Consider the following 12,316-nt stretch of genomic DNA (forward strand, 5'->3'; position numbering starts at 1 on the left):
TTCACCCGTGCCCTCATCTCTCAGGTGTGGCAGCCCATGATTTCACTGCCAACCCCTCCCTCTAGCAAATATTCCTTCCCCAGTTTCCACTGACCCTGAGTTCCATGTGCCCACGGAGAGCACAAGGCAGCATCTCCGCTTTGTGTGCACTATACATCCAGTGTGGTGAGCAAGGGCTTTCACCATCCCACTGGGGTCCCACTGCAGGATATTAACGATGGGATGGGCTGAGTGGCTGCCCCCGGGACCCACTAGCCATCAGGGTCAGACACTATGTGCCAGCCCCAGCCCTGGAGGAACTGCTTGGAAAAATGCATCCGTGGAACGGGCTGATGGCCCCCAGGCAGTGCAAGTTGCTAGAGGCCCATGTCATCCCCCAGAAAGCCTGAAATGCTGTGGAAGTGCCCCAAATGCTGTGAGCATGTCCCAGTTGACATCGCTTCTCCCATCTCCAAAAGGCAGCTGCCCCAGGGGAAGTGGCAAAGGATGCTCCAGGGACCAGGGCTCTGGACAGGGACAGCACTCCGAGCAGAAATATCCCACGGTCTGGCAGGGACATGTCTGTCTGGGCCCTGTGGCCGGGCTGGCGTGGGGACATTGCTTCACCAGGGTCCAGGGGGAAGAGCCCTTTCAGCACCCTGTGATATTGCCTCATGCATTTGTCTTGGAGTTCTCTCAGCCCAGCCGAGCCGGGAGGTGGCTGCCCGGACAATGATGGTCCCTTTTGCAAAGATCTGGACGTTTCAAAATCTGGCTTTGATTCGAACTGGAGCCGAACACGATGTTTTGAAATTCTCCTTGTAGGAGAAATCTGGGGAGGGGGTGGGGGGAATAGGGGATTAATAAAAAAGCCCAAGATATTAGGGATCATTTGAGATGGTTCGTTTGCAGAAACTGAATTTCTCATTTCTAAATGAGAATATTGAAAAAAAAAGCAAATTTTGCACCTTCTTGAAGATGATGTGTCAGGCAGGTCTCAAATGGCCCAGTGTGTTGTGACTGAGAAGTAGATGGTGGACTTGCCCTGCTCTGGGCTCCCTTTCCCTCCCCTGTCCGAGTCTTTACCTCTAAATGCAGCTTTACTGAAATAGGTGCTGTTTTGGGAGATGCTCCCTCTCCCAGCCCAGAATTTTCCAGCAGAAAATGCCTTGAGTTTCCGACCATTTCAGCTGACTGTGTGTGGCTGCACTCCCTTCTGGAGTGATAAAGCCAAAAGAGCAGAGGAAAGCTGTTTCTGAAGGCAAGGCTTTGGAGGCAGCTGGTCAGCATGGCTGGGATGGGGAGCAGCACCCCGATGCCTGGGAAAGGCTGGTTTGGGGCAACTCGACCTTGATTTCCTCTCCTAGGGGTATCCAGGAGAGCCCAGGAGCCTGCCCACCTCCTCCTCCGCCTGCTCAGGGACAAGAAGCCATGGCGGGTCCCTTATGAACAGTGCCTGCCATTCAGCTTGGAGACCAGAGAGAAAACAGATTGACCAATGCCCAAAGCAAAGCCTTTGACCCAGCCATTGGAGACGCTACCTCATTTTCAGGAGCAAGCACCAGGCTGGCCTGGGAACCATGCCCTGGGGCAGTGTGGGGACAGCCGGGAGAGATGCCATCGTGCTGCGGTGGGCAGCTGTCCAGCGTGGCCAAACGCGACCCAGGGCAAAGGTGGGTGCTCCCTTTCTGGCACCCCCCAATGTCACAGCATCACCCCATGGGCCACTTTGCCCTCGGCATCCTCGAGGGGGGCAGGGCTGTGCCAGCTCTCGCCTGCTGCACTCCAGCCCCACGCTGGTCCATGTTGATGCTCCCATCTCCCAGCCACACTTCTGTACCTTCTCAGCTGGCCAAAAGTGTTATTTCTACTGGGGTTTGCAGGGGAATGACAGCCAAGTCCCCATTTTTGCTAACGCTTGCCCTGCAGAAATGAGCTGTCAGATTGGCTCCAGCTGGGCAGGGGGAGGAGAGCGGGGTCAGGGATCCCACAAAATGCTTCAACCCCCATTTGGGGCTCAAACCCCGCAAGTGTGTGGCTAAAACCCAGGGATGCTGCTGGGGGGGTCTTGGAGTCTTGTTGCTTGGGCAAGCAGCTGCATTGCAGACAGCTGCTCCCATCAGTGGGATGCACTGGGCAAACCCCAAACTCCTCACCCAGGGCGAGCCTGGCTGCTCTCCCCTGCCCGCCGTGGAGGCTTCTGCAGGGACTTGTCACTGGCCTTAAGGATGCTGGCGTGGATTGGGGAGAGCAGCCACAAGCTGTTTCTGTGCAGGGAAGGGGCCGCTGCCGGGCGCTGGCCCCAGGCGATCAGCCCCAGGCTCTGCCGTGGCCTAATTAGCTCATTTGCATCATTAGGCATGAGCTTGGAGGGGTGTTCAAAGGGAAGGCTCAGCCGGTTTCAAAGCGAGACTCAAAAACATCTTTACACCCAGAGAGGCATGATGGGGAGACCAGGGGGATTCACACCCTGCTAGAGGGACTGACTGCTGATGGCACCGATTTCCTTGGCATGTTGGCTAGAAATAGCCATTAGCCTGTTGCCCCCATCCCCCTGGAGATGCAATGGCATCCTCCTAGAGATGCAGTGGTATTCTCCTGCCCCAGCTCCCCTCCTTCCCCTGCAGCCACCGTGGTGAGCTGGGCTCCCCATGATGCTGAGAGCACAGCTGGGGGTGCTCCAAGCTGCTCCCGGGCACCAGCTGCACCCCAGCAGCTTGGCGAGGCTGGGGAAGGGTTAACCCTGGAGACTTCCCAGCCAATTACTGCCGGCCTGACCCCACCGATGCTGCTGTCTCCTTATCAGAGGGAGATGATAACCAGCTATAAGAAGTTAATGATGCTGCAGGATGAGTCAATGCTCTCCTGCTGCTCTCCAGATGTTCCCATCCCTTCCCCACAGGAATGACAGAGGGATTCCATCCGCCTGCCACAAATAGAAGGAAAATACCCCAAAACCCCAACCTCAACCCTACACCAACCCCCTCCAGCACACAACCCGCTTGCTGACCTGCCAGCAGAGCAAGCAAGCAGCCAGGGACCAGTGGAGACCATCCGCTGCCCATGGGGGATGAAAAGCAGGAATAAACTTGGGGCTGGGGAGAGGGCGCACAGGATGATCACTGGCCCAGAAGGAAAAGCAATGGGTGCTCCCAGCCTCCTCCTGCCAGGATGCGAGACTCCTCATCCCAGCAGAGGCAGAGGGGTGACAGGGCTTTGGGCTGAGTCAGGCTGGGCAGGAAGCAGCAGGACCTCTCCCGGCAGCTGCAGCCAGCCGGCAAGGCGTGAGTAAGCCCAGAGTTTCGGTAAATGTGGAGGATGTTTAGCCAAGAGGTGGCATGGAGGAGGTGGCGGGGGGTTTGTTTTGAAGATGAGGCTTGAGCAGGTAACCAGTTGTCCCCTGTGTGTGGCCACAGGTGACAGCAGCACCCACATGCCTGGCCAACGTGTGGGTGATGGGGTGCAGACTCTGCCCAGCACCCATGGCCCCTCGGGCAGCAGGGTGCAGCAGGGAGTCCTACAGCTAAGCTGGACCTTGGCCACCAGGTGTGGCAACAGCCTGATGCTCTTGGGTGCATGGTCCTCATGGTAGAGTGGCACCCAAACCACCCACACCTGGGGCTGACTTAAATACTGACTTGGAGTTTCCCTACCCCTTCCGGACCTGTAAGGTTTAATCATCAGCTGGTGCTGCAGGGATGCCCTTGTTGTCCAGTCCTGGGGGCTATACCTTCCCACCTGCACGGATGCTGCCCGCACAAGGACCTGTACATCCCCCAGACCTAAGCAGGCATTTGAGGCTCCTGGGCATCCCACAGTGGGGGTTTACAGGGGAACTGTGCGCCGAACCGGGGAATATTTCCCCAGCTTTGCTCCGGTATCATTGCAACATCTCTCAGCCAGCCCGCTGGTATCTTGTGCTGGGGACTTGGTAGCTGCCAGGACACCCCTGCCCATGCACAGGAGCTCCTGGCAGTTCCAAACACCCTTCCAGCTGGGTTTCATCTCGGCATACCCTCAGCCTGCACTCAGCCAGGGCAGGGGTACTGGGACCTCCTTTCAAGGGTGCCTAGTAAGGCTGCCTTCCCCCACCTCAGCTTCCCCAGGGCAGTTCCCTTCCTCAGTTTCCCCAGCAGCTACAGGAGGGGATGGGAAAAGCTCACCCAGTTCACCCCAATGGGTCTGGCAGGGACGTCTGCGCTGCTGCAGTTTATTTACCCTTCTTTCATCACCACCAAATATAAGAGATGATCTCATGCCTCTTGTCAGGCTCTGACGATGCAGGGTTTATTTCCACTGCAGGTATAAATAAAATGCAGCACGCAGGCACCAGGGCGCCTTGTGTTCGGGAGTAAAGTCATCATGGTGGGGTTAATAGCTTGGCCAGGGGAAACCAGAGCCCTCAGGGGCATCCAGCCCCCCCTGGCATCCCAGGGATGGGGATGGAGAAGCGCTCCCTCCCTGGGCATCCACACTGTAATTATGGGGGGAGCGGTGTGAGCCCCCCCCAGTCTGCTCTTCATTCCAGCCCAGCCCTTTCTGCCCAGCAGCAGCTCCCAGTAGCCCCAGTGAAGCCCCGGGGCCCACCACCACTCACTAATCCCCACCGAGACTTGACCTAATTCCCGGGCACGTGAGCATGTCTCCAGGCAGACTGTTCTGCAACGAAGCCCCAGATCAAAGCGCGCACGATGGCAGCGCAGGGATGGCACGCCTGGAGACACCGGCTCCAATCCACCTCGTGCTGCTCCAGATTTGCCCCGGCACCCCGGGGTGCTGGCAGCTCCTGCCTGGCCCTGCCAGCAGTGGAGGCTTTTCCCAGTGCTGCCTGTGCATCTGGAAAAGGGTCTCAGTATTTGTGCCTGCAGCTGGACCCCAGAGCCCAGACTGGGGCATGGGTTATCCAAAAGGTGGCAGGTTTCAGGGCTTTGCCACTATTCTGGGTGGGTTCAAGCCCCATCTGAGCCCTACGGGGCACCCAGAGAGCCATGGCGTGGGGGAGCCCCGCACCATCTCTGTGCCCTATCCCCCATCAGGGAGGAGGGATGAGCATGCAGACTGTCCCTACCCAATGGTGGCAAAGCACTACCTGGCCACTACACACAGGACTTTGCAGCCATCCCCGCGCCAATCCGCCCCCAGCTCTGGTCCCTCAGCTCTGGAGGGCTCCAGCACCCACCACTGGCTCTGCTGCCACTGGCCAGAGAAGGTCCCAAGTTTCCAGGTTCAGTGGCAGCTGTGAGGAGAAGGCTGCCCAGCACATCTCAGCAGGGGAGGGCTGTGGGCAGCAAGCATGGGGTCAGAAGACATCACCCCTGGGCACTGAAGGGTCATGTACACCTTGTGCCCACAGGCACTGGGGGGTTTGCAGGTGATTTTCCCCATTCCCCGCACTCCAAACAACCCCTGAGCCACACACAGAGGACAGCAGGAGTGCTGGGGGCTGCAAACCCTTGGGGTCAGCGTTTGGCTTCTGGCATGATGGGCACAGAGATGTCCTCAGGCCATGAAGCAGTCCTGCAGCCAAGCATGCAGGGGGCACTGGGGACAGCCGGGACGAGTGCTGCACCCTGCCGCTGTTGTTTAAAGCTCTACTTTCTTCTTTTTTCTGCCCACACCTCTTTCCCTGCGGCTGCAGCAGGGCTCCTAGCTGGCTGATCACCTGAAACCCTTTGGTGAGTTCCCCCCGTGCACCGTGGGGCTGCAGCTCCTTGTTGAGTTCTTTTTCAGTGCCACCATGTGAGTCTGACTCTCGTGTTCATTGATGTCACATGGCCCCGCTCACTCCTCAGGGTATAAGGGTCTGAAATGAGCACCAAGTGTCCTAAAACAATTTTCTTCTGGAGCCAGCATGAGCCAGCTGTGAGCCCAACTGCCCTTTGGGCTGCGCTTCACCCACCAGCCCTGGTGGCATCACAGCTGGGTGGCACTGGAGGCACTCCGTTCACTGACAACACCCCACCCCCGCTCCTTTATTAATGAGCTCTGTCTTTGCTTGCTTTTTTTTCTTTTTTTTTCACCTATAACTAACTTTTCTTGCATCATCCAACATGGAAATACCAAGTTTGATGCACAGGCTCTAGCCAGCCATCAAATGCCACCATCCTGCAAGACGTCACCAGCGTCAGGGTGGCAATGGGCTCAGCCCAGGCTGTAAAACTATGCGGAGCCATACCATGTCCAAGTCCACTGTGCCCAGTGTGGCCACAGCCCCATGAGGACGGGAAACCTTCATCCCAAAGCCTGGGTGATGTTTGGCTTGGGGGCTGCGAAAGGGCCAGGGATGGGGAAAGGGTTCACTCAGTGCAGCTTACGGCCCCAGGGACACGATGCCCGTGGGATCCACAAGACAGCCAGGACTACTCTGACCTGCATGGCTCCTCGTCCCCAGAGAAACCTCTTCCTCCCCATCAGAAGTTCAGATGCTCTTTCAGTGTAGCAAATACCCTGTTTTCTCCAACACATTAAGATTTGGGGGTTAGAAAGACAACACCCAAACTTTTCCAGCCCCTGCTCCTTTTTTCTTGCATTCGCTAGCAGTTTTCCTGCCACCACTGCCAAGCACCAGTGGGATTTGGGTATTTGCAGGGAAGCTGAAACCCCTGGTGGGAATCCAGTTTTCCCCCCAGCCAAGATGCGGTTCGGTTCCAGTCACCACCAGCCCCAGCTCTGATTTCTCTCTGTTCCCCAAGATGAAGCGTGACTTTTGCAGGCGGGCTGCTGGCAGAGATGGGGTGCTGGAGGGGTGGACCATCAGGAGCATGGGAGGAAGAGAAACATGACCCTCGCCTCTGCTGTCTCGCATGGGGCCTGCAAACTCTCATTTCTTGGCAGGGATGTTTTACTCCACCAAATGCAATGAAAGGGCCTGTATGGGAGCCAAAGCAGAGATACTCCCTCTCCTGCCCTCCCCAGCCCAGTATGGCCTCCAGCAGGGCCCTGGGGAAGCACTGCTGGGTCTCTGGTCCACAGGAGGGTGCAGGCAGGGGCAGCAGGCTGCCAGGCCTGGGCTCTGCTGGGATGCTTGGCCCTGACAGGAACATCATCCCCATCCTGTTTGCAGAGCATCCCTCTGGCAGGGCTGAGCATCAGCCCTTTCAGCTGAGAGCTAGCAAATGTAGTGGCATGTTCTAGCCCCTCCAGCCAGCCCTGAGGAGCTCCAGCTTTGCCCAGCTCAGTGCTGGCAAGCACATGGGGCAGCCCCCTGAGTTGCTAAATAAAAGAGCTTATCTAGGTCCTAGAGGAGATGGGGGGCTTGGGAGCATCAAGTCACTCAGGGCTGTTAGGGATTTTTCAGGGCTTTCAAATGGTTTGAAAACAATGATGTCACTTCCGTGCCCAGTGCTGGGACCTGCTGTGGGAGATGAAAACCTGGACAGACCCAGCAGCTGCTCAGAGCTCCACAGGCTCTGTCAAAGCAAATGGATTTTGCCCCTGTGCTGGGGGTCTCCCGAGGCTGGGCAGGATTCCGGTAGGGCCTGCTGTGGGGCTGCCGGGGAGCCCCGTGCCTGCCGGGGATGCTGCACCGGCCGTGCGGGGAGAACCGAGGACCCGTAGCTCCTGCGTGCTCAGAAAGCAAAGCATCCTGCTGCTGCTGTTATTGCTGCCCCTGCCCAGCCTGGGCATCCATGCCCAGGGCAGCCGGGGCCGTGGGGATTGCTCTCCGCATGCCTTCACCTCCTCCTGAGAGCGCCGGGAAATCTGGGCCAGGGGACACGGCCGTGCAAAAGGGCACCCGGCTCCTGCCGTCCCCAGGGGTTCTGCACGGGGAGGAGAGCGGGGTGCTGGGGGGCACCGTGCCCCCCCGTCACCCCCGGGGGGAGCAGAGCCCTGCTGGGGCAGCGGCACCGCAGCATCCCTGGGACACCCAGCATCTCCTCTCCTGCATCCCTTCGTGCTCCGCTGCCCCGGCCCCCGCCCGGCGGGGAATCGGCTCCCGGTGCGCGGGGAAGCGATGAGGTCATGTTGCTTAATATAGCGATTTCATCACAGCCCTTCTCCCAGCAACACGGCCCGGCTGCCGCCGGCTCCCGGCGCTGGGCGAGCCGCCGGCCCCCCCGCCGTGCCGTGCCGTACGGAGCCGAGCCGTGCCGAGCCGTGCGAGCCCCCGGGGCGCTGTCCCCGGGCCGGGCGGGGTGCTCGGTGCCCGGGCCGGGCGGTGGCCGGTCCCACAGTGCCGCCCGCTGGGCACGGCGGCCGGGAGGGAGGGTGGGGATGCTCGGCACAGCCCCCCCCCCCCCGCCTCCAGGTTTGAGCACAACACAGGATCGATCCGTCACGTCCCCAACGCCCCCGTGCCATCCCAGCCGTGAATTTAGGAGCGGGGTGGGAAGATGGTTTTTCTGCAAAACGTTTCCCTTTCTCCTAAAGAATGAGCTTTTTTTTTCCCCCTTTTCCTTTTTCCCTATCACACCCGCAAGAGGCTTTCTCCCTGCCCCGCTTCTCAGATAGAAACCCTAGAGGTTTGCAAAACAAAATATTTTTCTCCCTAAAAAAAATAATATGGCTTCTAGTGAATTGTCCCAGCCCCACACCTGCATCCCTCTTGGCAGCATCCCCCTGGGGTATTGGGGGAGAAGAGCAGGGCTTGCACCTTGCATGCAGGCAGGGCCTTCCAGAGCTGTAATGAGGGCCATAACGAGGTCGGAGCTAGTAACCCATCCCTGGCTAGCATGGCCCACCTGGCAGCATCACCTCCACAGCCCCCTTCCCTCCTGGGGATATGGGGAGGGACGCGGCTTTGGGACTTACCCGCCAGAAGAGCCTGCTTCAGCTCAGCATCCCCCAGCGCACCAGGGGCGGATCTGTAGAGCACCTCGCTGTCAAAACCTGGGGAGCAGCCAGGAGAGAGCAGTCAGTCCTGAGCCCCATAACCTCCCCCCCAGCACGATGGAACCAGGCAGGGATTGAGACCACCAAGCTCCCTCACCCTGCCCACCCTGTGGGGATACCGGGGTGTGCGGGGAAAGGTTTGGCTCTAGCGATGCTCTTGGGGCATCTCCGAACACGGGCAGAGGGGGTGGCTGCACGTGTGCACCCACGTACGCCCTGTGGATGGATGCCCTTACCTTGTTTTTCCAGCGCCTCGATGAGCCTGGCCACGGTCGACAGTGCCTGCTCGGGGAGGCTGGGGTGCTCGGCGAGCTCTGCCTGCCCAGGGAGCCCTGCAGTGGAAAGGCAGGGAGAAGGGGGTTGGAAATTCTTGACTGCAGGAATTCCAGACTCTTTCCTCAGCTGCCCTAGGACAGGATCAAGCTGCTGCTTTGGCACAGCCACAACCAATGCTTCAGCTCATGCCTGTTTTGGAGAACTTCTCCCTTATTTTATCCTCTTTTTGCAGTAAGAGCCACTGTCAGGGGCTCAGCCACTCGCTGAGATGCAAAGACCTGCTTGGGCATGTGCCCTGCCCACAGGGGGCAACCGGCCCTGAGTGTGGAGACCCTTCAGGCCAAAGCCCCTTCCCCACCTCTCTTCCCATGGCCCTGAGACTGGCCCTGCCATCACCCACAGCTTTTAGTGGCACCAGGCAGGAGTTGGAGAGCCAGATCCATACCCAGCATGGGCATAGCTCCCTGCAGCTCTCACACACTTGGATTCTCTGGTGTCTACAACAGGGTTGAGCACAAGCCTGGGGAGGACTCAGCCAACCACTTGGCTGGCACTGACCTCCCCCAGCCTGTGAGGAGCCCTTCAGCCAAACATGGGCCAATCTTACCATGGTGCAAATCCCCTGATGCCGCTGGCTCCTGGGTTTTATGCCAAGGACACTTCAGCCCAGACCCTGCCAGAGAGAAGCAAACCCCCTGGAGGGTGTGAGAGCAGGTGTCCTTACCCCAGGGCACACTGCATCCATCCCTCCCTCCCTTCTTATTACCCCAGCTGATAAACCCTTCCTGTGTGGGTCTCCCAGTGGAGACCCTGACAGTGCAGTGCTGGGATTTTCCCCACACTCTCTTGTTAGTGGTCTTGAACCCCCCGGGAAGGCAGCGGGCAGGGGGCTGGGAAGAGCAGGCAGGGACAGAGGGCTGGCAGGGGCTGCCACCAGCTGCAGCACTTTGTAACTGTGTGCAACTGCCAGGGTATGGATGGCACCTGGAAATGCTGATGTGCCCAGAGGTCTTTGCCTGGTTTATGTGGCAAGTGGATCTATTCTGCTGGAAATATATTTAAAAAAATAATTATAGCAAATAAAGCTTGAGTGTGACTTTTCCCCACTGTGAGGTGCACTCCAGCCCAGCCAACACCTTTGTTAAGTTCATTCTGTCTTTGCTTTTTTGCTGCCTGGCAGAAGGCAGGGAGCTCATCAGTGAAGCCAAGAAACCCATAACAATTTTAAGGAATGAAAAAGAAAAAAAAACCCCAGGGACTTTGGCAGGGCTGCGCTGCCTTTGACCTTTTGCAAAAACACAACCTGGCTGCAACGGGTGGATTGAGGCTCTGATCTTGGCAGAGAACAAGGAGGGATGCAAACCTCCTGCTCATAGGTGGCTGGTCTGGTCTCCGGGCACGGCTGCGACCCCGAAGCCTGGCAAGGGGGTCCCCCTCCACCACCCAGTGGGGTTGTGCAGGTGCCTTGGGTGGGAATAAGGAAGATCTCAGGGTTTAAAGCAAAGCACATGGTTGGGAGCCCATGGAAAATGTCTCCACTGCACAGGTGGATTTTTAGTTAGGGAAAACTGGGCTTTGGACTCTAAGCCAATGGCTTAGGGAAAAGGTGGTGACTGCAAAAAAAACCATCTGTTTCTCCTTGCTGGGAAGAGCAGGAATAGCCCCAAGCTCGGGCTGGAGCTTTAGCCCATCTTGTCCCCGCAGGGTGCCAGGCTGGACCCCAGCATCCTGACATCAGCTCCAGCCCCTGGTGAAGTGGAGGTGACACCTTGTGGCAGTGATGCCACCTGGGACAACCAGGCAGGGGCAAAACAGCTGCTGAGCTCCTGGGAACTCCCTTGGGACTTAGATCCACTGCAGAACCATTTTTAATTAAAAAAAAACACAAACACCACATTCCTCCCTGCAGATCCAGCCCTGGCTCTGGGGCATGGCTGGGAAATGCAGTGTTTCTCTTCCACTCAGGGCTCCCCCCCTGCAGCTTCACCCGGCTCGGGCTTCCTGGGTGGCACCAGGGCTCGGCGGGCACTGAGGGCACAACACGGGGGTGTGCTGCTGTCGCGGAAAAATAACTATTCGGGCCGGCCAAAAAAAAATGTCCCTCAGAACTGCCATTTGGGAATGGAAACAGTATGGGAAGAATTTTCCAAAAAAAGGGAGAAAAAAAAAAAGTCCCTTCTCTTCTAAGAGGACATTGGAGTTTTTTTACTCTAAAGGCAATCTCACCTGCTGAGATATTTGGGTTTAAACCGACATTAAAACAGTACACGCTGTTCCACTGCTGCAGAAGGACGTGATTGTGGCCCACAAGTGTCCCCTGCTGGGGTGCACCCTGGCATTGCCCCAGGAGGGGTACGCCAGGGGCAGCCCTGGGGAGGTAGCACCGAAGGTCCCCCTGGGCAGTGGGGCTGGACACAGGGCCATAGCCAGAACGTGTCCTGCAGACGGCAGCCCCCTCCCCAAGCTACCCTCAAGACCTGATTTTAGTGGGGGTTTTCCCTATTAAAAAAAAAAAAAAAAATCAATCTTACTCTTTTTTTTTGACATTTTAAGTTCTCTTCTCACTCAAGTGCATGCTCAGCTCCTGTGCTGAGACCTTCCGCATGGGCCAGACTCTCCAGCCAGGCTGTGCTTGCTGCTGGGGATGTGCCTTGATTCGTGGGGCATTGCCACATCCCTGGCACCTGCGGGCAGGGGTCCCTGGGCACATCTCACACCAAGCCCTGTGTGGGGCAGGCATGAGGCAATGGCGATGGGCAGCAAGGGCAGAAGCAAGAACATGGCTTCACGCTTCTCCCTGATGAATGAGGCTGGAGAGGCCTTGGATCTGCTCCCGTCTGCTGAGTTGTCCACACTACAGCACTGAGTTTGCTAGGGCTCTGCCTGCCAAACAGCCAGGGACAGAGGGCTCCTCACACACCAGTAAGCTCAACTGGGAAGGAGGCTCAAACCCCTTGTCTGGCAGGGTAAGCACCACCGAAAAGTAGCTGCCTGCCCCCTGCAAAGGCAGCATATAGCTGCTCACTGACCCTCACCTGCGCTGCTGCGGCTGCCTTGGCCCACTCAGAGCATCAGTCAGGGAGGAGCATCCATATTTCGGTGAGGGGAGGCAGAGGGGGTCCCAGTTCTCGTGTTGTTGGTGGGGCTGAGTGGCAGGATTTGCATGGCAGCCCCACACCTGCTGGTGGATACACTGGGAGAAGGGGTTGCCCCATGCCAGCTGAGTCCT

The 12,316-nt window shown here is 58.0% G+C and overlaps 1 protein-coding gene across 2 annotated transcripts in view; it reads right to left on the minus strand.

Annotated features, from left to right (window-relative positions):
* The window catches only part of PIK3R3 (phosphoinositide-3-kinase regulatory subunit 3), an 82,155-nt gene that overhangs the window by 67,261 nt on the left and 2,578 nt on the right, over positions 1–12,316 (minus strand). For both annotated transcript variants that reach the window (XM_055815487.1, XM_055815486.1), the window contains exons 3-4: positions 9,048–9,143; positions 8,731–8,808 (exon numbers count right to left, since the gene is read on the minus strand). In XM_055815487.1, coding sequence (XP_055671462.1) covers positions 8,731–8,808; positions 9,048–9,143 — 174 coding nt within the window. The remainder of the gene's footprint in view (positions 1–8,730; positions 8,809–9,047; positions 9,144–12,316) is intronic.

The sequence above is a fragment of the Falco peregrinus genome, chromosome 10 (genome assembly GCF_023634155.1).
Source record: "Falco peregrinus isolate bFalPer1 chromosome 10, bFalPer1.pri, whole genome shotgun sequence".
Classification (NCBI taxonomy): Eukaryota; Metazoa; Chordata; class Aves; order Falconiformes; family Falconidae; genus Falco; species Falco peregrinus.